The sequence below is a fragment of the Ylistrum balloti genome, unplaced genomic scaffold, assembly GCF_031769215.1.
Source record: "Ylistrum balloti isolate Yb309-2 unplaced genomic scaffold, AGI_CSIRO_Ybal_v1 Utg369954, whole genome shotgun sequence".
Lineage (NCBI taxonomy): Eukaryota > Metazoa > Mollusca > Bivalvia > Pectinida > Pectinidae > Ylistrum > Ylistrum balloti.
In genome coordinates this window covers 552,051-578,946 of record NW_026782055.1, presented here as the reverse complement: position 1 = coordinate 578,946, position 26,896 = coordinate 552,051, and the positions used below count along the sequence as shown (strand labels likewise).

The 26,896-nt window shown below is 39.6% G+C and overlaps 1 protein-coding gene across 1 annotated transcript in view; it reads right to left on the bottom strand.

Annotated features, from left to right (window-relative positions):
• Positions 1-18,989: 18,989 nt before the first annotated feature.
• LOC132547448 (bone morphogenetic protein 2-like) overlaps positions 18,990-26,896 on the bottom strand; it is a 33,618-nt gene continuing 25,711 nt past the window's right edge. The window contains exons 4-5 of the mRNA XM_060211203.1: positions 23,675-23,839; positions 18,990-19,693 (exon numbers count right to left, since the gene is read on the bottom strand). Coding sequence (XP_060067186.1) covers positions 18,990-19,693; positions 23,675-23,839 — 869 coding nt within the window. The remainder of the gene's footprint in view (positions 19,694-23,674; positions 23,840-26,896) is intronic.

Genomic DNA, 26,896 nt, shown 5'->3' with positions numbered 1-26,896 from the left:
TTAACACACGGTACGGGGAGAAACAGACAGCGAGACAAATCAGTAACACAGAGACATGAAAGTGTTAACACAGACAGCGAGACAAATCAGTAACACAGGGACATGTAAGTGTTACAGTACGGGGGAGAATGATAGAGGAAACAGACAGCGAGACAAATCAGTAACACAGGGACATGTAAGTGTTACAGTACGGGGGAGAATGATAGAGGAAACAGACAGCGAGACAAATCAGTAACACAGGGACATGTAAGTGTTACAGTACGGGGGAGAATGATAGAGGAAACAGACAGCGAGACAAATCAGTAACACAGGGACATGTAAGTGTTACAGTACAGAATGATAGAGGAAACAGACAGCGAGACAAATCAGTAACACAGGGACATGTAAGTGTTACAGTACGGGGGAGAATAATAGAGGAAACAGACAGCGAGACAAATCAGTAACACAGGGACATGTAAGTGTTAACACATAGTACGGGGGAAACAGACAGCGAGACAAATCAGTAACACAGGGACATGTAAGTGTTACAGTACGGGGTAGAATGATAGAGGAAACAGACAGCGAGACAAATCAGTAACACAGGGACATGTAAGTGTTACAGTACGGGGGAGAATGATAGAGGAAACAGACAGCGAGACAAATCAGTAACACAGGGACATGTAAGTGTTACAGTACGGGGTGTAAGTGTTACAGTACGGGGTAGAATGATAGAGGAAACAGACAGCGAGACAAATCAGTAACACAGGGACATGTAAGTGTTACAGTACGGGGGAGAATGATAGAGGAAACAGACAGCGAGACAAATCAGTAACACAGGGACATGTAAGTGTTACAGGACGGGGGAGAATGATAGAGGAAACAGACAGCGAGACAAATCAGTAACACAGGGACATGTAAGTGTTACAGTATGGGGTAGAATGATAGAGGAAACAGACAGCGAGACAAATCAGTAACACAGGGACATGTAAGTGTTAACACATAGTACGGGGGAAACAGACAGCGAGACAAATCAGTAACACAGGGACATGTAAGTGTTACAGTACGGGGGAGAATGATAGAGGAAACAGACAGCGAGACAAATCAGTAACACAGGGACATGTAAGTGTTACAGGACGGGGGAGAATGATAGAGGAAACAGACAGCGAGACAAATCAGTAACACAGGGACATGTAAGTGTTACAGTACGGGGGAGAATGATAGAGGAAACAGACAGCGAGACAAATCAGTAACACAGGGACATGTAAGTGTTAACACATAGTACGGGGGAAACAGACAGCGAGACAAATCAGTAACACAGGGACATGTAAGTGTTACAGTACGGGGGAGAATGATAGAGGAAACAGACAGCGAGACAAATCAGTAACACAGGGACATGTAAGTGTTACACATGTAGACAGCGAGACAAATCAGTAACACAGGGACATGTAAGTGTTAACACAATGATACGGGGAAACAGACAGCGAGACAAATCAGTAACACAGGGACATGTAAGTGTTACAGTACGGGGGAGAATGATAGAGGAAACAGACAGCGAGACAAATCAGTAACACAGGGACATGTAAGTGTTACAGTACGGGGTAGAATGATAGAGGAAACAGACAGCGAGACAAATCAGTAACACAGGGACATGAAGTGTTACAGTACGGGGTGTAGAATGATAGAGGAAACAGACAGCGAGACAAATCAGTAACACAGGGACATGTAAGTGTTAACAAATAGTACGGGGGAAACAGACAGCGAGACAAATCAGTAACACAGGGACATGTAAGTGTTACAGTACGGGGTAGAATGATAGAGGAAACAGACAGCGAGACAAATCAGTAACACAGGGACATGTAAGTGTTACAGTACGGGGTAGAATTAACACATTATATACAGACATTGGAAAATCAGACACAGGGACATGTAAGTGACAAATCAGTAACACAGGGACATGTAAGTGTTACAGTACGGGGGAGAATATAACAGACAGCGAGACAAATCAGTAACACAGGGACATGTAAGTGTTACAGTACTTCTAAGGAGATATAAAACATTGTTAACACATAGTATAGGTCAGGTAAACAGACAGATAGACAAAGTAACACAGGGACATGTAAGTGTTACAGTACATTGGTAGAATGTAGAGGAAACAGACAGCGAGACAAATCAGTAACACAGGGGCATGTAAGTGTTACAGTACGGGGGAGAATGATAGAGGAAACAGACAGCGAGACAAATCAGTAACACAGGGACATGTAAGTGTTAACATGGGACATGTAAGTGTTACAGTAACACGGGTAGAATGATAGAGGACAACAGACAGCGAGACAAATCAGTAACACAGGGACATGTACAGTGTTACAGTAAGATATAAGGAAACAGACAGCGAGACAAATCAGTAACACAGGGACAAACACATAGTACGGGGGAAACAGACAGCGAGACATCAGTAACACAGGGACATGTACACAGACACTTCTACATAAGATAAGTGTACAAATCAGTAACACAGGGGCATGTAAGTGTTACATTACAGACATTGTGTACAACACATCTGTAAGTGTTACAGATTCTAAATGATAGAGGACATACAGACACTAAGACATTGTGTAAAACAACAGACAGCGAGACAAATCAGTAACACAGGGACATGTAAGTGTTACAACACGTATAAGACGTGTAAAACAACACAGGTACATTAGAACTTCTAATTAAGGAAACAGACAGAGAGACAAATCAGTAACACAGGGACATGTAACTGTTAACACATAGTACGGGGGAAACAGACAGCGAGACAAATCAGTAACACAGAGACATGTAAGTGTTAACACATAGTACGGGGGAATACAGACACTACAGACATATCAGTAACACAGGGACATGTAAGTGTTACAGTAGAATGATAGAGGAAACAACACAGACAAATCAGTAACACAGATACTTCTAATTAAGATATAAGACATTGTGTAAAACAACACATCTGTTAGACAAATCAGAACACAAGATATAAGACATATAAAACAACACAGGAAACAGGTACATTACGAGACAAAAGAAGATATAAGACATTGGAAAGCAGCATTTGAGAGTAAAACAATACAATAAATCAAATGATTGAGAGCAAGACAACAAAAAGGTGAGAAGCAATGTGAAACATTCACGCGAATGACAGGTACAACTGAAATAGATCACTATAGACATAAGGCATTGTGTAAAACAACACATCTGTCAGGTACAACTGTAATAGATCACTATAGACATAAGGCATTGTGTAAAACAACACGTCTGTTAGGTACATTACAGACACTTCTAATTAAGATATAAGACATTGTATAAAACAACACATCTGTCAGGTACAATCGAGATACTTCTAATTAAGATATAAGACATTGTGTAAAACAACACATCTGTCAGGTACATTACAGACACTTCTAATTAAGATATAAGACATTGTGTAAAACAACACGTCTGTCAGGTACAATCGAGATACTTCTAATTAAGATATAAGACATTGTGTAAAACAACACATCTGTCAGGTACATTACAGATACTTCTAATTAAGATATAAGACATTGTGTAAAACAACACGTCTGTCAGGTACAACTGAAATAGATCACTATAGACATACGGCATTGTGTAAAACAACACGTCTATTAGGTACATTACAGACACTTCTAATTAAGATATAAGACATTGTGTAAAACAACACGTCTGTCAGGTACATTACAGACACTTCTAATTAAGATATAAGACATTGTGTAAAACAACACATCTGTTAGGTACAATCGAGATACTTCTAATTAAGATATAAGACATTGTGTAAAACAACATTTCTGTCAGGTACAATCGAGATACTTCTACAACAACACAATAAATAATTGCCAACATGTGAACATAATCATAATCCAAACTCAGATGCAATAAAAGTAGGGCAAAAAGTATAAATTTGAGCAAAAGAAAGATGGATATGGGAACTTGTGAAAATGTAGAAAGAGAATAAGACCAGGTGTTCCATAAGAGTAAGCCCCTGACGCTTCAGCGGCGACACCCGCCATGTAAAGTTGGGTCAATCTAAGTAGGTCATGTTACATTCCAATATGGGAACAAGATATAAAACCATGGAAAAATAGGCTTACTAGCGAGCATCAAATACGTCCTTCTTCATATTGCACGAAGTAAAGATGTGAGACAGTATATAAAACAATACTAGCGAGCATCAAATACGTCCTTCTTCATATTGCACGAAGTAAAGATGTGAGACAGTATATAAAACAAATTGTATGATAGGTTCTACCCACTTACTTTAAATTAATATTCAAGACTTGAAAAACATGACAACAGTCGATCAGAAAACAGTTGTTATGAAATTTAGAATCTGTATGACGCTAGATTTTGTTACAATAATGAAACGGTCCGGTACAAATCAGCCATTTTATAAATGTACATCTTGGCATGAGGTCGTCGTTAAGCCATCGTCGAACAGTGTTCCGCATTTCTAAATATTTTCCAGTTTTTGATTATGTAAGCAAAATTATTTGAAACAGAAATGACAAACATAGCATCATATTTCCATCGTTATTTGGTGAGTCAGTGCATTGTTTGAGAAATCAGAGGTACTGTCAGGTCTACTTAAGCATGGAGTCTGATAACAATGAGCGACGTCTTTCATTCCGCTCTCGAGAATTGATATCGCGCTAAATTTTCTTCGAAAATACAATGAAAGTCTTCCATCAATTTTATTTTCTGACATTTAAAACAAGGAATTCGAAGAGAGAGACATGATATATATCAAGTCGTGTGTTATGAAGCACCGACAGCGACAGTTTGGCGTTGACAAAGTCCCTACGGTGACGAGCAAACTTTCATCTTAATTAACATCGTCATACACCTCACACTTAAAATCAATCACTGAGGCACTAGCACATTTTTTCACGGGTCAAAATACATTCTATCACTTCAGCGTAATGTTTCGTCTGAAAAATCTGATAGTAAAGATAAATGAATAAAAAGGCAGATTGTGTTATGAGGAATACAACAATTGATCAGACTTGGCGCCAGTGACGGGACTGCTATCACGCTTGGCCACAAGATATTTGAGATGATTTGTTTGAAACTGTCCAGTTCTGTATTATCATAAGCGAAATATATCGATATTTCCATAGGCGATACGGACCTGTGACGCGCTATCTCGCTCACTCTATCTCGCTCACTCTATCTGCTGCAGCACTGAATATGAAAGGTTTATCATGGAATGATGTTTTTTTTAATCGTAGATATATCGATAACCACATCCCGCTCCAGCAGCCGAATTAATAACAATGACATGATACAATATGACCGCCGTCAGAACAACAGGATGTGGTCAAGATTGAGATACTTTCTTGTCGTTTCATTTTCGTTGTTGAATATTTCAACAAAAAATTAGCGTCTTCCATAGTCAGACCATTATCGTATGATTTAAACCTGTCTTCTCAATTTTCACACGGGAAAAATATCCATTTAGACATCCTAGTTATGTTGTGCTCGACATCAATTCCGTGTTGTTTATTGGTGAAAAAAATAAAATGTTGATTGTCCTTGAAATATTAATACGCTGCTGTTTACTGGTATAGTGATAAAATGGTGTTTACCGGTGAAATGATACAATGGTGTTTGCCGGTGAAATGATACAATGTTGTTTACCGATGAAATGATGAAATGGTGTTTACCGGTGAAATGATACAATGTTGTTTACTGGTGAAATGATACAATGTTGTTTACCGGTGAAATGATACAATCTTGTTTACCGGTGAAATGATACAACGTTGTTTACCGATAAAGGATACAAGGTTGTTAACCGGTGAAATAATGCAATGTTCGTTACCGATGAAATCATACAATGTTGTTTACTGATGAAATGATACAATGTTGTTTACCGGTGAAATGATACAATGTTGGTTACCGATGAAATGATACAATGTTTACTGATGAAATGATACAATGTTGTTTACCGGTGAAATGATACAATGTTGTTTACCGATGAAATGATACAATGTTGTTTACCGGTAAAATGATACAATGTTGTTTACCGGTAAAATGATACAATGTTGTTTACTGGTGATATGATACAACGTTGTTTACCGGTGAAATGATACAATGTTGTTTACCTGTGAAATCATACAATGTTGTTTACTGATGAAATGATACAATGTTGTTAACCGGTAAAATGATACAATGTTGTTTACTGTGATATGATACAATGTTTTTGACTTGTAAAGTAATACAATGTTGTTAACATATGACACGATGAAAATGTGATGTGGGGATACGGTAGGATATTTCACTGTGATGTAAGGATAGGTAGGTTATATTACTGTGATGTAAGGATACGGTAGGATATTTTACTGTGATGTGGGGATACGGTAGGATATTTTACTATGATGTGGGGATACGGTAGGATATTTTACTATGATGTGGGGATACGGTAGGATATTTTACTGTGATGTGGGGATACGGTAGGATAGTTAAGTGTGATGTGGGGATACGGCAGGATATTTTACTGTGATGTGGGGATACGGTAGAATATTTTACTATGTGGGGATACGGTAGGATATTTTATTGTGATGTGGGGATACGGTAGGATAGTTAAGTGCGATGTGGGGATACGGTAGGATATTTCACTATGATGTGGGGATACGGTAGGATATTTCACTATGATGTGGGGATACGACTGGATATTTAACTATGTTGGGATACGGTAGGATATTTTACCGTGATGTGGGGATACGGTAGGTTATTGTACTATGTGGGAATACGGCAGAATATTTTACTGTGATGTGGGGATACGGTAGGATATTTTACTGTGATGTGGGGATACGGTAGGATATTTTACTGTGATGTGGGGATACGGTAGAATATTTTACTATGTGGGGATACGGTAGGATATTTTACTTTGTGGGGATACGGTAGGATATTTTACTGTGATGTAGGGATACGGTAGGATATTTTACTGTGATGTGGGGATACGTTAGGATATTTTACTGTGATGTGGGGATACGGTAGGATATTTCACTGTGATGTGGGGATACGGTAATATATTTTACTATGATATGGGGATACGGTAGAATATTTTACTATGTGGGGATACGGTAGGATATTTTACTTTGTGGGGATACGGTAGGATATTTTACTGTGATGTGGGGATACGTAGGATATTTTACTGTGATGTGGAGATACGGTAGGATATTTTACTATGTGGGGATACGGTAGGATATTTTACTGTGATGTGGGGATACGTTAAGATATTTTACTGTGATGTGGGGATACGGTAGGATATTTTGCTGTGATGTGGGGATACGGTAATATATTTTACTGTGATGTGGGGATTTGATGTGGGGATACGGTAGGATATTTCACTGTGATGTGGGGATACGGTAGAATATTTTACTGTGATGTGGGGATACGTTAGGATATTTTACTGTGATGTGGGGATACGGTAGAATATTTTACTATGTGGGGATACGGTAGGATATTTTATTGTGATGTGGGGATACGGTAGGATATTTTACCGTGATGTGGGGATACGGTAGGTTATTTTACTATGATGTGGGGATACGGTAGAATATTTTACTATGTGGGGATACGGTAGGATATTTTATTGTGATGTGGGGATACGGTAGGATATTTTACTGTGATGTGTGGATACGATAGGACATTTTACTATGTGGGGATACGGTAGAATATTTTACTATGTGGGGATACGGTAGGATATTTTACTGTGATGTAGGGATACGGTAGGATATTTTACTGTGATGTGGGGATACGTTAGGATATTTTACTGTGATGTGGGGATACGGTAGGATATTTTGCTGTGATGTGGGGATACGGTAATATATTTTACTGTGATGTGGGGATACGTTAGGATATTTTACTGTGATGTGGGGATACGGTAGGATATTTTACTGTGATGTGGGGATACGGTAGTATATTTTACCGTGATGTGGGGATACGGTAGGATATTTTACTATGATATGGGGATACGGTAGAATATTTTACTATGTGGGGATACGGTAGGATATTTTACTTTGTGGGGATACGGTAGGATATTTTACTGTGATGTAGGGATACGGTAGGATATTTTACTGTGATGTGGGGATACGTTAAGATATTTTGCTGTGATGTGGGGATACGGTAATATATTTTACTGTGATGTGGGGATACGTTACGATATTTTACTGTGATGTGGGGATACGGTAGGATATTTCACTGTGATGTGGGGATACGGCAGAATATTTTACTGTGATGTGGGGATACGGTAGGATATTTTATTGTGATGTGGGGATACGGTAGGATATTTTACCGTGATGTGGGGATACGGTAGGTTATTTTACTATGATGTGGGGATACGGTAGAATATTTTACTATGTGGGGATACGGTAGGATAGTTAAGTGTGATGTGGGGATACGGTAGGATATTTCACTGTGATGTGGGGATACGGTAGAATATTTTACTCTGTGGGGATACGGTAGGATATTTTACTATGTGGGGATACGGTAGGATATTTTAGTATGTGGGGAAACGGTAGGATATTTTAGTATGTGGGGATACGGTAGGATAGTTAAGTGTGATGTGGGGATACGGTAGGATATTTTACTCTGTGGGGATACGGTAGGATATTTCACTGTGATATGGGGATCCGGTAGGATATTCTACTATGACATGGGAATATGGTAGGATTTGTTATTGTGATGTGAGGATACGGTAGGATATTTTACTGTGATGTAAGGATACGGTAGGATATTTCACTATGATGTTGGGATACGGTAGGATATTTTACGTGATGTCGGGATACGGTAGGATATTTTACTATGATGTCGGGATACCTTAGGATATTTTACTGTGATGTGGGGATACCTTAGGATATTTTACTGTGATGTGGGGATACGGTAGGATATTTCACTGTGATGTGGGGATACGGTAGAATATTTTACCGTGATGTGGGGATACGGTAGGTTATTTTACTATGATGTGGGGATACGGTAGGATATTTTACTATGTGGGGATACGGTAGGATATTTTATTGTGATGTGGGGATACGTAGGATATTTGACTTGGATGTGGGGATACGATAGGACATTTTACTATGTGGGGATACGGTACGATATTTTACTATGTGGGGATACGGTAGGATATTTTAGTATGTGGGGAAACGGTAGGATATTTTAGTATGTGGGGATACGGTAGGATAGTTAAGTGTGATGTGGGGATACGGTAGGATATTTCACTGTGATGTGGGGACACGATAGGATATTTCACTGTTATGTGGGGATACGGTAGGATATTTTACTCTGTGGGGATACGGTACGATATTTTACTATGTGGGGATACGGTAGGATATTTTAGTATGTGGGGAAACGGTAGGATATTTTAGTATGTGAGGATACGGTAGGATATTTCATTTTGATGTGGGGATACGGTAGGATATTTTACTCTGTGAGGATACGGTAGGATATTTCACCGTGATGTGGAGATACGGTTGGATATTTTACTGTGATGTGGGGATACGGTTGGATATTTTACTATGATGTGGGGATACGGTAGGATATTTTACTGTGATGTGGGGTACGGTAGGATATTTTACTATGATGTGGGGTACGGTAGGATATTTTACTGTGATGTGGGGTACGGTAGGATATTTTACTGTGATGTGGGGATACGGTAGGATATTTTACTGTGATGTGGAGATACGGTTGGATATTTTACTGTGATGTGGGGATACGGTAGGATATTTTACTGTGATGTGGGGATACGGTAGGATATTTTACTATGATGTGGGGATACGGTAAGAAATTTTACTGTGATGTGGGGATACGGTAAGATATTTTACTGTGATGTGGGGATACGGTAGAATATTTTACTGTGATGTGAGGATATGGCAGTATATTTTACTATGTGGGGTTACTTAAGTGATTTGTTGAAGTGAAGCTATAACTTTTAGATGCGTTTAGGTTGACAATATGAGACACTATATCCTTTCTTATTTAAACCGTGGGATGTTTTATCCATGTATGTCAACAGCGTCGACATTCGATAACGCTGCTTCATTTTATAATAACTTTAAGAGCCGACAGTCATGAACACTTCTCTCGGTATCTTTGGGATCCGGTGAATAGACAGTTACCAGTCTATCCCGTAATATTAAGGTATCCAAGTGATTCGACAGTCACGAACCTATCTATTACTAAGTTTTGCAAATCATTTTTGAATGGTTTCCATACGGAAAGCTATACTTCATTCCGTCTAAGATGGTAGGGCAAACAAAGTTAGGAACCAAATGTCATCTAGTTCGGGGTCATTTCTCGAATTCATGTTGATGTTAACATGAAATATGTTTCACACTTTCGGATACCAGTTTTCCACAAAGTAGGGTACTAAGGTGTTCAGCGAATTTCTCATTACCACTGATATCATCATTATTATTATCATTGTTCTCAAGCTGGTATGTATCGAAAAATCCAATGACACCAAACTAACTTGTAAACAAGAAAGGAGTGAATCTGTCTCATCAACCTCAGTGTAACAGAATAGTGTGTGAGGGGAACAACTGACGCCTGTCTCATCAACCTAAGTGTAACAGAATAGTGTGTGAGGGGAACAACTGACGCCTGTCTCATCAACCTAAGTGTAACAGAATAGTGTGTGAGGGGAACAACTGACGCCTGTCTCATCAACCTAAGTGTAACAGAATAGTGTGTGACGGGAACAACTGACGCCTGTCTCATCAACCTAAGTGTAACAGAATAGTGTGTGAGGGGAACAACTGACGCCTGTCTCATCAACCTAAGTGTAACAGAATAGTGTGTGAGGGGAACAACTGACGCCTGTCTCATCAACCTAAGTGTAACAGAATAGTGTGTGAGGGGAACAACTGACGCCTGTCTCATCAACCTAAGTGTAACAGAATAGTGTGTGAGGGGAACAACTGACGCCTGTCTCATCAACCTAAGTGTAACAGAATAGTGTGTGAGGGGAACAACTGACGCCTGTCTCACCGACCTAAGTGTAACAGAATAGTGTGTGACGGGAACAACTGACGCCTGTCTCATCAACCTAAGTGTAACAGAATAGTGTGTGAGGGGAACAACTGACGCCTGTCTCATCAACCTAAGTGTAACAGAATAGTGTGTGACGGGAACAACTGACGCCTGTCTCATCAACCTAAGTGTAACAGAATAGTGTGTGAGGGGAACAACTGACGCCTGTCTCACCGACCTCAATGTAACAGAATAGTGTGTGAGGGGAACAACTGACGCCTGTCTCACCGACCTCAGTGTAACAGAATAGTGTGTGAGGGGAACAACTGACGCCTGTCTCACCGACCTCAGTGTAACAGAATAGTGTGTGAGGGGAACAACTGACGCCTGTCTCATCGACCTCAGTGTAACAGAATAGTGTGTGACGGGAACAACTGACGCCTGTCTCATCGACCTCAGTGTAACAGAATAGTGTGTGAGGGGAACAACTGACGCCTGTCTCATCAACCTAAGTGTAACAAAATAGTGTGTGAGGGGAACAACTGACGCCTGTCTCATCAACCTAAGTGTAACAGAATAGTGTGTGACGGGAACAACTGACGCCTGTCTCATCGACCTCAGTGTAACAGAATAGTGTGTGAGGGGAACAACTGACGCCTGTCTCATCAACCTAAGTGTAACAGAATAGTGTGTGACGGGAACAACTGACGCCTGTCTCACCGACCTCAGTGTAACAGAATAGTGTGTGAGGGGAACAACTGACGCCTGTCTCATCAACCTAAGTGTAACAGAATAGTGTGTGAGGGGAACAACTGACGCCTGTCTCACCGACCTCAGTGTAACAGAATAGTGTGTGAGGGGAACAACTGACGCCTGCCTCATCAACCTCAGTGTAACAGAATAGTGTGTGACGGGAACAACTGACGCCTGTCTCACCGACCTAAGTGAAACAGAATAGTGTGTGAGGGGAACAACTGACGCCTGTCTCACCGACCTCAGTGTAACAGAATAGTGTGTGAGGGGAACAACTGACGCCTGTCTCATCAACCTAAGTGTAACAGAATAGTGTGTGAGGGGAACAACTGACGCCTGTCTCATCAACCTAAGTGTAACAGAATAGTGTGTGAGGGGAACAACTGACGCCTGTCTCACCGACCTAAGTGTAACAGAATAGTGTGTGAGGGGAACAACTGACGCCTGTCTCATCAACCTAAGTGTAACAGAATAGTGTGTGAGGGGAACAACTGACGCCTGTCTCACCGACCTCAGTGTAACAGAATAGTGTGTGAGGGGAACAAATGACGCCTGTCTCATCAACCTAAGTGTAACAGAATAGTGTGTGAGGGGAACAACTGACGCCTGTCTCACCGACCTAAGTGAAACAGAATAGTGTGTGAGGGGAACAACTGACGCCTGTCTCACCGACCTCAGTGTAACAGAATAGTGTGTGAGGGGAACAACTGACGCCTGTCTCATCAACCTAAGTGTAACAGAATAGTGTGTGAGGGGAACAACTGACGCCTGTCTCATCAACCTAAGTGTAACAGAATAGTGTGTGAGGGGAACAACTGACGCCTGTCTCACCGACCTAAGTATAACAGAATAGTGTGTGAGGGGAACAACTGACGCCTGTCTCATCAACCTAAGTGTAACAGAATAGTGTGTGAGGGGAACAACTGACGCCTGTCTCACCGACCTAAGTATAACAGAATAGTGTGTGAGGGGAACAACTGACGCCTGTCTCATCAACCTAAGTGTAACAGAATAGTGTGTGAGGGGAACAACTGACGCCTGTCTCACCGACCTTAGTGTAACAGAATAGTGTGTGAGGGAAACAACTGACGCCTGTCTCACCGACCTAAATGTAACAGAATAGTGTGTGAGGGGAACAACTGACGCCTGTCTCACCGACCTCAGTGTAACAGAATAGTGTGTGAGGGGAACAACTGACGCCTGTCTCACCGACCTAAGTGTAACAGAATAGTGTGTGAGGGGAACAACTGACGCCTGTCTCATCAACCTAAGTGTAACAGAATAGTGTGTGAGGGGAACAACTGACGCCTGTCTCACCGACCTAAGTGTAACAGAATAGTGTGTGAGGGGAACAACTGACGCCTGTCTCATCAACCTAAGTGTAACAGAATAGTGTGTGAGGGGAACAACTGACGCCTGTCTCACCGACCTTAGTGTAACAGAATAGTGTGTGAGGGGAACAACTGACGCCTGTCTCATCAACCTAAGTGTAACAGAATAGTGTGTGAGGGGAACAACTGACGCCTGTCTCACCGACCTCAGTGTAACAGAATAGTGTGTGAGGGGAACAACTGACGCCTGTCTCACCGACCTAAGTGTAACAGAATAGTGTGTGAGGGGAACAACTGACGCCTGTCTCACCGACCTAAGTGTAACAGAATAGTGTGTGAGGGGAACAACTGACGCCTGTCTCACCGACCTTAGACCTCAGTGTAACAGAATAGTGTGTGAGGGGAACAACTGACGCCTGTCTCACCGACCTAAGTGTAACAGAATAGTGTGTGAGGGGAACAACAGACGCCTGTCTCATCAACCTAAGTGTAACAGAATAGTGTGTGAGGGGAACAACTGACGCCTGTCTCACCGACCTCAGTGTAACAGAATAGTGTGTGAGGGGAACAACTGACGCCTGTCTCACCGACGTCAGTATAACAGAATAGTGTGTGAGGGGAACAACTGACGCCTGTCTCACCGACCTTAGTGTAACAGAATAGTATGTGAGGGGAACAACTGACGCCTGTCTCACCGACCTTAGTATAACAGAATAGTGTGTGATTGATACGTCTGACACCTGTCTCACTGACCTTAGTGTAACAGAATAGCGTGTGGGGTACAACTGAAACCTGTCTCACCGACCTTAGTGTAACAGAATAGTGTGTGAGGGGAACAACTGACGCCGGTCTCACCGACCTTAGTGTAACAGAATAGTGTGTGAGTGATACGTCGGACACCTGTCTCATCGACCGTAGTGTAACAAAATAGTGTATGTCGGATACGTGGAACACCTGTCTCACCGACCTCAGTGTAACAGAAGATTGTATGTCGGATACGTCGAACACCTGTCTCACCGAGCTCGGTGTAACAGAATAGTGTGTGAGGGATACGTCGAACACCTGTCTCATCGACCTTAGTGTAACAAAATAGTGTATGTCGGATACGTCGAACACCTGTCTCACCGAGCTCAGTGTAACAGAATAGTGTGTGGGGGATACGTCGAACACCTGTCTCATCGACCGTAGTGTAACAGAATAGTGCATGTCGGATACGTCGGAACACCTGTCTCACCGAGCTCAGTGTAACAGAATAGTGTATGTCGGATACGTCGGTCACCTGTCTCATCGACCGGAGTGTAACAGAATAGTGCATGTCGGATACGTCGGTCACCTGTCTCACCGAGCTCAGTGTAACAGAATAGTGTATGTCGGATACGTGGAACACCTGGCGAACTGCGTGTTTCCTTGACCCAGAGTGTATGTAACAAACTTGTGACAAAACAATTTGAAAAATGTTCTAGCTTTGTTTTTGTTGTGTATTGTGTTAAAGATTTGGTCGATATACTATTTTTGCTGAAAAATCTTTAAGATTCAAATTTCCTCCCCGGGATGACAAAGACTGTTTTTTTTAAAAAAACGTTTTGTTGTAAATATTCCCCATGCTTAAATACCGCGAAAACGTAAAATTTCTACGACTGTGTGATTTACAATACGGCCATGTTTATCTTCTGTGTCATCATATTGTTGTACATTCATTTTCACAAAGAATTCCTAAGATTCCTACATCGCCGAGTAGATTTACATCTGTCGACATGCGTCTAGATTGTCGTCGATAGCCAGGATATCTATGGTTCCTCCTTGTCTTGTCTTTGTTAAAACTCTTAAAACAGCTCAGCAAGCAGGCTATTAACAATTTATTTATGATATCACGAATTTTTAGACAAAAAAACCTTCATAAACCTTCCAGGTTTAGTTCCTTCAACAATATATATAATTCCTTACTAAACAGCAAAACCAAAAAAATGCACGATTACTGATATTTGATTGTGAAACAAAACTACACAAAACCGCGTGTTTTATTATCTCTGTCTGGAGATACGTGTTCCTACCTCCCACTCCATTCGTAAAAATTATCAAATACATTTCCTTTTCGACAGCACTAGAACAATAAAAGCGTTTTAAAGTTTGCGAGGAAGATGCTGCTAATGTTGTCTACTGATTTGGAATAATCAGGAATAAACCTTTCTAAGAAAACAATAGACTAGCTACAAAAACAAGTAACAAAGCAAAAAACGTTTTACAGGGGACCTATTGTAAATCTTCCTTTGATTAAGTTTCCCACAGTTTCGTGGAATTGAAGTTTGAATTAAGATTGACATGTCGATATGTTGTTTGTTGGAATGATATACTTATAGACATTAAATCCCGCTAAAAGTATAACGTTGACCCACAGAGAACATCCTCTTTTATTATTGTCGATAAAATACAACAAAACACGAATTTTTCCGATATTTGGTAATTTTATCTCGGTTTTTCTTACAAAATATTTCATTATTTACAACCTATGGATGTGCCGTCAATACATTTGTATGTACAAAATGATAGCGAAAATAAACAAAATGGCAATAGGTTCATGGTTGGCTGTAATAATTATAAAACCAGAAATAGTATAGCGTTGGTATTCTAATCGACATTGATGACCTCTTCGACAACACTTGTATGTCCCGTGTGGAAGTGTTCAATGGAGGCTGATCACGCCACCATCCGAAATACAGAAGACGTTTAAAACACACTGTGCAGGGAGTTATCTTTATTTTGCCATTGGAATTGACATACAATGCACAGTCGAGATAAATGACACATGGAAATGCAACACATCTACCATACACGCATCCTTATTACATCAAAGCAGCACCAAAGTAAGACCGGTGTCAGGTAGGGACCTCACCAAAGTAAGACCGGTGTCAGGTAGGGACCTCACCAAAGTACACCAAAGTAAGACCGGTGTCAGGTAGGGACCTCACCAAAGTAAGACCGGTGTCAGGTAGGGACCTCTCCAAAGTAAGACCGGTGTCAGGTAGGGACCTCACCAAAGTAAGACCGGTGTCAGGTAGGGACCTCACCAAATTAAGACCGGTGTCAGGTAGGGAAATCACCAAAGTACACCAAAGTAAGACCGGTGTCAGGTAGGGACCACACCAAAGTACACCAAAGTAAGACTGGTGTCAGGTAGGGACCTCACCAAAGTAAGACCGGTGTCAGGTAGGGACTTAACCAAAGTACACCAAAGTAAGACCGGTGTCAGGTAGGGACCTCTCCAAAGTACACCAAAGTAAGACTGGTGTCAGGTAGGGACCTCACCAAATTAAGACCGGTGTCAGGTAGGGACCTCACCAAAGTAAGACAGGTGTCAGGTAGGGACCTCACCAAAGTACACCAAAGTAAGACCGGTGTCAGGAAGGGACCTCTCCAAAGTAAGACCGGTGTCAGGTAGGGACCTCACCAAAGTACACTAAAGTAAGACGGGTGACAGGTAGGGACCTCTCCAAAGTACACCAAAGTAAGACCGGTGTCAGGTAGGGACCTCACCACTGTAAGACAGGTGTCAGGTAGGGACCACACCAAAGTACACCAAAGTAAGACCGGTGTCAGGTAGGGACCACACCAAAGTACACCAAAGTAAGACCGGTGTCAGGAAGGGACCTCTCCAAAGTACACCAAAGTAAGACCGGTGTCAGGTAGGGACCTCACCAAAGTACACAAAAGTAAGGCCGGTGTCAGGTAGGGACCTCACCAAAGTACACAAAAATAAAACAGGTGTCAGGCAGGAACCTCACCAAATTACACCAAAACGGATCTCACAGTTCTCATCAATAACATATTCGTTAATACAGTCAGGAAACATACTGATAATACGTCTATATTGTCTGAAATCAACGCTATCTTGGCTGTTAAGGCAGGAAGTGTAGACTATTTACTATAAATACTACTTATTGTGTTGACAATCAATGTTTATCCGTACTTGTACAACCTTTCTCGCCCTAGACCCTTTTCGCTCTAACCCGACTTCATGTATACACATAGAAAACTATGTAGGAAAAATCACGTAGTCTTAACCGTACATACGGAACCAAAACGCGACTCTCTGTAGATTCTATTGAATCATATGGTAATTATTTTTGAAACCTATGCAGTGCTTGTAGAATCATTTAGTGATAATATGTAAAACCTAATTAGTTTACACAGATATTCCACTGTAACAACTTTAATATATTTATGTTCAATCACTCTGGTCTTTATTTCACTATAGCGTGTCTTGTGATACGCATACTACATAGAAATTTCTTTCTTTGAACACGGTGTGGGGGTAAACCTGTACCAGATGATCAACCTGTGATGTAGAAGCCACGCCCCTCTGTTGCCTGATCCTTCACCTTGCAGATGAGGCTAAGACGTCATATTACGCTTTAGTCTCACAGACATGGTGAGTATATCAAACAATTAAGCAATATTGGTCCAAATAATTTCAAATTAATTCATTGAAAAAAATCCCGTATGACAAAGTATTTAATGATAAATACCAAAACGTATCAATAGTAAACATCAATACAGTTAAAAATAAGCAAATGTTCCAAATGGCATAATGAGTTATTCTTATACGAAGCAAATAAATCCACGATCAATCACATGTTTCTGTCAACAGTCATACACATACGGCAATCATTTGCACGTGTCGCTCAACATACTCATCATTATACACCGTCAACATTTCACTTCCACAAAATGCGTATGTCTATTCCACATTCATATCTTTCGTACCTTTTTAAATACAAATGTTCAAAGTAGACATACAGTTCAGAACATAAATAAGACAGGGCGCCCTACAAACAAATACATTTTTATAGGTCCACGACTATGTAATGCCATTTCACGGCAGTTCACGAAAGATCCTATAACTCGGAAGTGTCTGTCGTACAAGACACTTCCTTACCACCATCGTTGAGACTAGTGTCTGTTGGACAAGACACTAGCTTACCACCATCGTTGAGACTAGTGTCTGTTGGACAAGACACTAGCTTTCCACCATCGTTGAGACTAGTGTCTGTCGTACAAGACACTTCCTTACCACCATCGTTGAGACTAGTGTCTGTCGTACAAGACACTAGCTTACCACCATCGCTGAGACTAGTGTCTGTCGCACAAGACACTACCTTACTGCAATCGTTTGACAAATTTCTGTCGTACAAGACGCTACCTTACTGCAATCGTTTGACTAATGTCCGTCGTACAAGACACTACCCTAACATTATCGCAGAGACCAGTGTCTGTCGTACAAGACACCTACTTTCCACGATCGTTGTGACTAGTGTCTATGGTGTTAGTCACTACGTCGCCGCCAAGACATCGTCTATCACATTTACCTACTAATATCAAATGGAGACAGCCTTTTTGACATTGGCGTAAGCTTCATTTTAGCATAGTCAATTGTGTCCCACTTATTTTGTTTTAATAAACAAAGCGTTTTAGCAAACAGTTGAGCCCCAAATCTACCAGAACATTTCACTGAATATCAGAAGAACACGGCATAACATGTATAGCGAATGGAACGGCTTTTTTGTGGTACCACAGTTTTCATTGGAGCATTCAGGAAAGTATTCTATCCTTGTAAAACAGGTCCATCTCCCTCATCTCCCTTGCCATCAGAATCAATTATTGATATGTTTTCCCTGCATTTGTGGAGACATAGTATGATTCACAAAACACAAACATTGTACATCCCCCAAAGTAAGTTTATCGGAATCAGTAACGCTGATGTCTTCGACACAACGATTCCTAACACTCACAGAAGGTGCTCTTAAGGTTACATCCACAATCACAATAACAAATATGTTGAGCAGGCCGAATACTTCATTGTTGACATCACCAAATTGTTTATCCTGATAAGCAACAAAATACAGAAGATCAAAATTAATGACACCCACAGCTGGCGGCGACCATGTCGTCATATTGTTTTAAAATAACGTTTTCATCATCATCAAAATAAAGCAGACTTATAGAATACAACTTATTGGGAACACAGCATGGCGTTGAAACGTCCTTCCCAACTTTAAGTGCATGAACTATGCTTTGAACAGTCGCATGGTTCGTTGGTTTTTGACTCTGACCGAGGGGAAAAGGACACGCCCCTTTGCAATGATATGCGTTGTAGCCCTTGGGTGAGATTATCCACCCTGACCAGCCAATTTCGTCAAAATCTACGTACATCTGGTGGCGAGCACAGTTCCTCCGCTGACGTCGATACGGCCGGAAATAATCCAGAGCTCTTTTGTCTTTTCCTTTCTTTTTGTTACGTTTACGTTTCTGTCGCTTTCTTCGTCTTTCCTCTCGACGTCTTTGTTTTCTCAGACGCCTCTCTTCCTTTGTTAATTTCTTTTTTACCTTTTCCATTCCTGATGTACTCGACGTAGTCACACTATCCTGCGCGACACTCCTCCGTCGCCGTGTCTGTTCTGTCGTTCCTAATATCTTCTGCAAATGTTTGTTTCTAAGCTGATCTTCTTCTCGCTCTTTTTCGTTCAAAAGCCGAATTGCTTGACGAAAATCTTTCCCCTTAAACTGTCGCATTCTCTGTCTCTGCTTCTTTAATATGTCCTTTTTAATTTGCATATAATCTGTAAAAATGGAATATGAAATAGTTTATAAGACTTATCAATAACTGTCACTACCCTGTTCACGGTCATGTTGATAAATTTGATAAACATTTTGTCCATTTTACTTTCCTTTATCAACACATTCGTGCGATACACAAAATAGATAATTAAGTAACAATATTTTCAAATGAATTTTCGAGTAAAATTGTATCTTTATCTTGAACCAACTTGCTCTGTAAAATAAATTGGTATTATACATTACACATGAAATCATTTTGAGTGTCAGAGTGCCGATAAAGCATATGTATAACATCAATGACAGACCCATTGACACGTTATGAAGGTCCATCCATCATTTGCCAATTTTTGAAGAGTAGTATCACGCTTATATTAAAATTATTTACATATCTTAATTAAAGAAATTTTAAATCTAGATAATACTGATGAAATATGAAGACTACACTGATGCATGTATACATGAGAGTAAGGTGCTTGTTTATTACTATTTATGTAAAGTTGGATATTGTTGACCCCGTCGGTATCTGGCAATCGTGTAGAAAGGAAAAAGTGTATTGTCAGCTTTAAACAAAGATGATCTTCTTTAAATCAAGCTTAAATCGATTGACATGAACAGGAAATCAATCAGAATTTGTTCGTGTTATTTCAAGAATAAGTATTCAGAAATGGTGGATTCATTTTCATTTAGAAATTATATCCTTCCTTTCAAGAGAGTAGTATGTTTTCGTTTCTATAGTTCATTGCGTGTCTCTTTAAACATATCGCAGTGTTACCCAAAGTACAGGATAATCATTTAATATTAATTTGATCAGTTTAGCACTTGTAACGTAACGCCCATTACAAGAGTCCGCATAAACCTAGTTCCTTGTGATAGGAGGATTGGGAGCCGAACACTTGGCCGAGATAGCCACCTAAATATCAGTGTGCTGTGATATGACGGCGGGGGCGACATCAGAGATGGACCGGTAGATGCCAAGTGTACAACACTGTCTATTCTCGACGTATATTACGAAAACCTATAAAGTGCTTTGCATTAATATCGTGTGAGAAGTAGCTGCCCCGCCGGGCTTTAGATAGCCAGTGTATATAATGTTGACCCCCCGCCTGTTCACGTCAGAGAAAATTAATCCACACAACTTGTAAGTTATACAAGTAAAATGGAGCTATTTTCTTCTGGCTTTGAAGACGATTTATGTGTGTAATATCAGTTTCCAGAACAGAATGTGGAAACGTTAGAATTTCAATTTGTTATCATGTAAAATTTAACAAATGACAGAAAAGATACTAATATCTCTTATTAGTTTTCTTCATTAGAGGAGAAAAAATTCCTGTGATCTTAGCATATTGGCGCGATTATCGAATTCCCCTGGCTTGATGCAATGTGGATATAATACAGTTTTACGACTCGATGGTTGGTGCAAAACGATAGTACTCGTGATGGAATATGTAAATCGAGAGGAGAGATGTCTGCACAATGTCGACTGGGCTCTGTAACATAATCAATTACAAATTGCGTGCAAATGTATATTTTACTTCCTCAATATCGCCTTTGATGCCAAGCGGCAGTCTCGAAAGCTTTAGTTTATGGCGTCGAGAAAGTGTTCCCCCTGATGGGCGTAACGATAAGCCCAGGAGCCATTCAAGATTGCATGCCTAAAGAATACCATGTTCTGATGCGAGGCAGGCACATTTAAATTGGAAAACATCGATAGAAATATTATTTCCATGTCACTTTTAATTTAGCATTGTGCCAAAATTATATCTTTAGACTGAAAAAATCATCATTTGAATTTCTGATTGTGTTATATATTGTGTTTGGGTGAGACTGGAATAAGAGTTGGCAGTTGGCATCCTTTACACTATGTCAGGGGACAATGATACAGACTTGATAACAATACGAAAAAGTCAGTGGGTATCCTAACATCGTTTACGAGTTTTAGACTTCTGCATGGCGTTATTTGATTATTCTCCTGCTAGACTAGATTTTATATGCGGTATCTTGGTCAATGTTGACGTCAATTCTCCTACAGACACATTTATGAATATGCAAAATTACATAAGTATATCGGTACCTTGAACCCAGGCTTTCAATTTGAATACATTTTGTCATGAGAATGTATAACAGATTCTTCCACGGCATAAGATAATGGTGGTATTTATAGACAGCATACTCTAAACAGATATTAAATTTAGTTATAATGGTTGATATTGTCGCTTTAGCAATAGCGTTACTTTAATGGCGATATATGGTTTTACTCATTACCTGATTTATATTTCACTGGCAACAATATATCCAAGGATTTCATTTCTGTTGTGGTGACGTTATCCGGCTAAATGTCATATATGTTTCACGAAAATGACATAACATCTGTATAAAATATACTATTCTAACATATTCTGTCATTCTCGTAAAATATTTAATCATATTTCACGGAAAACCATTGAATTTTCTTTTTTATCACATTTTAAAAGGAAAAACAAGTGTAGAATAAACGAGTTATATAAATGTTCGTTAAATATTTACACGTTTTTTGACGTTGCTAGTTTAACATTACGATTGACAACAAGACGAAGACATTTTGAATTGGCCAATTGCGTGGTATTTTACAATTGTACGATGTTATATGGTATGAACAGTTTACAATATTGTTTATCAATACTAAGAGAAAACTCGAAATGTACACCGAAAAGACCTGATGGAAAACTGAATTATTCAAAATTCACTTCATCTGCGTCCGAATAGGAAAAAAATAGCGAATGTCAATGCAGCGACTAGAAATTACCGATTTGATTGGTAAAATATACAAAACTCAATTGAAAGATATTTTATCAACACTGCAGTTCGTATCAAAGATATCACACAATTATTAACTTTTTGAGCAGAATACAATTATCTATCTATTTCCTTTATAGGTAGATACCCCAAAAAATCCAACAATTAATTGATTATATGACAACGACTTGGTTTTTCGTTTTCTTATTTCGAGTAACGACGTCGTGTTCACCTGTCGACATTTGTTCGGAGTAAACATTGAGATCATTTTCATATAAATAAGAGCGAAAAGTTTTCACCGCTAAACCAGTAGCTTTCCAGGTATTCTCGAAATCCTTCTCAGTCAATAGTTGTTTGAATTTAACCTCATCAAAGGTGGCAACCCCATTTTTAAGCTACCCTGGATGATCGTCCGTCCGTCTTCGACATTGCTTACGTCTGCTAATAACAGCAACCCGAAGCGTAAAAGAAAGCGACGTTCTGATTGGACGTTCAGGCGATCAAATATTGGAGATACCGTTGTTACTATCTAATGGTACGACTGAATTGTTACATTTACCTGCTGGGAGCATGCGAGGTAAAGAAAATTATTTCTTCAGCTGAGCATATTGGAAAAGAGTCAATCAGTGACCAGGAAAGTCGCAAGTCTTATGATAAAGTCCTATATTTCACTTTACAAAATTCAATATTGGGTTTCATTACATAATATACTTGTTATCCACAGTGTTTTCCTGTAAAATATTTTAGGGTATATGACACTAGTGCAGTATGTAATATTACTTCGAGCGTTTTTCATTGGCTGCTTCAAACACAAATCGAATGTGATATTATAATTTGGACAAAGGCTTTACGTTACGAATTGAAAATGGGCAACGATATGGTTGGTTTCCTTTGATTTTGTACTCCACATTTTAGCTGTAACACCTACCAAAACGTAACTATTATATCGTGTAATAATAAATATCTTAAATTTGTTTTCACTTCATTTGAATTTTTTAAAAGTTTAAATCAGAAAAAAAATTCAAAGACTCGTTTCATAAAATTTCATATGAAATGAAAACACATTTAGATTCTATATCTATTCTGTTGTAGTCACGTTATGAGGATAATCTTTCCGTTATAGTGACGTTGTAAAGGGGCTTATAGTAAAGTTGAACAGATGTTTAAATTTGTCACCACAATTGTTGTAATGTGTCAGAAACAAAGCTTACTTTCATCTGTAGGTGAGATGTAGCTTGGATGACGTGTCATGCCGTCATCTGTGTACGCAACCAAGATTGGTTGTTTGCTCTCGTGATGTTCCTTTCGTTGAGCGAAGCGTACGTAACTTCCGTTCACGTGTCGTCCACTTGGAGAGGTTGTCGTTACTAAAAATCCTGAAATGTCAATAAAATAATCAAATATTTATATCATCTATGTAAGCATCTAAAACAGATAACTGCTTTGTTTAAACAAAATTATTGGATTCAAAGTCCTTATTTTTGTTGCGACTCTTAAACACTTTAAATGATCTTTAATAGCTGATGATGATTTATATGTAAGAAAAATACACATACATTAAAATGCTTTATGATATCATAATTATCTGGTAATTTCCAGGTTGTTAAATATTGACAACTCATTTCTCTGACGCTTGTCTTAGACGTAATCATAATGATATCTATATATATATATCTGATAACGACCTTGTCAAGGAGATTTGTCTCATTCTTATCAATAATGACGTATTTTTTATATTAGAATGTAAATGACCCCAGAACTACTGCTGTGTCGACGTGTTTTTGTCCTCTCCTTTATGTATGGTCCAGCTGGGGACGTAGTGGCATTATCCAAAACGTTAAGCAATCAGAGTTTTTCATCAAGGGACCAACTATCGTAAGAACCCTGTCAGTTAATCGGATTATGGATTTCAAGATACTTATGAATTCCGTGGAAAATTGTACAAGAGAGTGGGTAAAACGAAAACGAGTACCGTGTTGCACTTTCAGAGTAGATAAAACCCATTCGGTCAATCATTTTTGAAAGAATTAGTAATTTGAAATCTCATTTTTATCATAATTGTATACTCCTGGATCCTGTTGTTAAATACATACTCCACGATTTACATGACAGCATGTTATTGTATCAGCAGATAAGGCGTCCTTGTCTACAGACATTATAACAATCCTTGTCTACAGACATTATAAAAATTTCGCCATATAAAAAGAAAAGAGCTTACTCTATAACGAAGGAAACCCGAGCTACACATTATCCAATCTTTCCATAGAAAAATGCTAGCTGAGCATTCTTCAGTATTAAAATCATTCAGATTGCCTATAAATGCCGACCTCCCTCGTTTATATTGGATTTCGAAACTTCACAAGAATAGATATAAACAACTTTTATTGCTCGCCTGTCGAGTTGTTCAACCAAAATGTTATTAAAAGCTATTATTCTTAGTACTATCAGTCTATCCAATAGGGGTTACAGTCTTAGTGCGATACTGTCAACGCAAAAAATGGAATTAATGATTTGTGGATTTCAAAGTACACGAACGGAGCTTTTTTTACCAATCTTGAACGTCATTCCACTACGCATCTCATTCCAAATTGAAGGAACCCGTTGATCTCCTGCTATAGGAGTTATTTTTTCCAAAGAGAAGGGAAAGGCAGTACAAATGTGTGGTTGTTGTACAAAGGGCACCCAAGTTCGTGAAAAGAAGAGAAATTAAGGGAGGAAGGACCGAAACAAATGAACAAATTACTGATTGACAACATCTCCGTCGAGTTAAGTGTTAAATATTCCAACAAACTGAGGGCATACCCCTGGTATGATTATTTTTCTATTTCTGGATAGCAACAACCTTGTATCCCCAAACAATAGTGTTCACATGTTAATTATTAAGAATAAAAGGGTTTTTCCCCAATATCACGATAAGATATGTTTATATGTTGGTATTTTTTTTATAATTTCATTCCACTTGAGTTTTTCAGGAGTTTCCGTATAAATATTTCTTTTGTTCTTATTTTGGCCTAGTCTCGTTGACTTTCAATCTGATTTCAGATTCTGTTGATACATCAGCGTTTCTATGCCGTTTTGATGACGACCCAGACACGGAATATTATTTATAATTATCTGTTAATATCCTTGCTGACGACCCTCTTAGGAGACTTGTTAATGAAGGAGAAAATTAACGTATGTACAATCAGTTACATTGAAATATTTAGGCCAGCATGAAAACAGCACAATAAACCAACATAGAAAAAAAGCTTAAATTGACAGAAAAAATGTGAATAGACAGTGAGGTAATGTCCATACCATGATTCGTCTTATTGGAGTTGTTTATAGTGATAAATTTCGTGATTACATGAGCACTGTCGAGCTGGTCGTATTATGGAAAGTCAAGGAAAGGACAGTCAACAGTTCCAGGTGTACGGGGATCCACGTCAGGTGTGCGGCCCTCCCCAACCTTTCATTGTGTAACCCCTGTACACCTTCACAGAGCTAAAGTCTCATACATTTGTCATTTTAGTTAATTAAACTTCCATGGAATCGGGATTCTAAACCGGTATTTTGTCTGGTTCCGTGCATTGTCGAAATGTCAATTTGTCAAGTAGCACAGTGGGTTCCCTATACACACAAAGGCAAGCCTTAAAATCCAGCTACCGAAAGCCTTCGTCGTTCTTATCATAAAGCATGCGTTTAAGATGAAACATCATTACTTTGGCGAAATTTATCCATTTGACGTTATTTTCTATAAACAAATTAGCCACACTGACAGCAATGCCTGGCTCATCCAGGTGTGTTATATGGCGGACTGTCCAGAATACCATGAACTCCATAACTGAGAGCAATGTCTGGCTCATCCAGGTGTGTTATATGGAGAACTGACCAGAATACCATGAGCTCCATCACTGAGAGCAATGTCTGGCTCATCCAGGTGTGTTATCAGGAGACCTGTCCAAAATGCCATGAGCTCCATCACTGAGAGCAATGTCTGGCTCATCCAGGTGTGTTATCAGGAGACCTGTCCAGAATACCATGAGCTCCATCACTGACAGCAATGTCTAGCTCATCCAGGTGTGTTATATATGGAGGACTGTCCAGAATACCATGAGCACCATCACTGAGAGCAATGCCTGGCTCATCCAGGTGTGTTATATATGGAGGACTGTCCAAAATACCATGAACTCCATCACTGAGAGCAATGCCTGGCTCATCCAGGTGTGTTATATATGGAGGACTGTCCAGAATACCATGAGCTCCATCACTGAGAGCAATGTCTGGCTGATCCATGTGTTTTATTTATGGACAACTGTCCGGATACTATGAGCATAGACTTATACATTAACAGTAAAGCATTGGTATTTACTGATACGTTCAATAGGAAACACAGAAACGCAACGGCAATATTCAAACCTAATAGCACACCGATGACATCACGTGCCGTGATA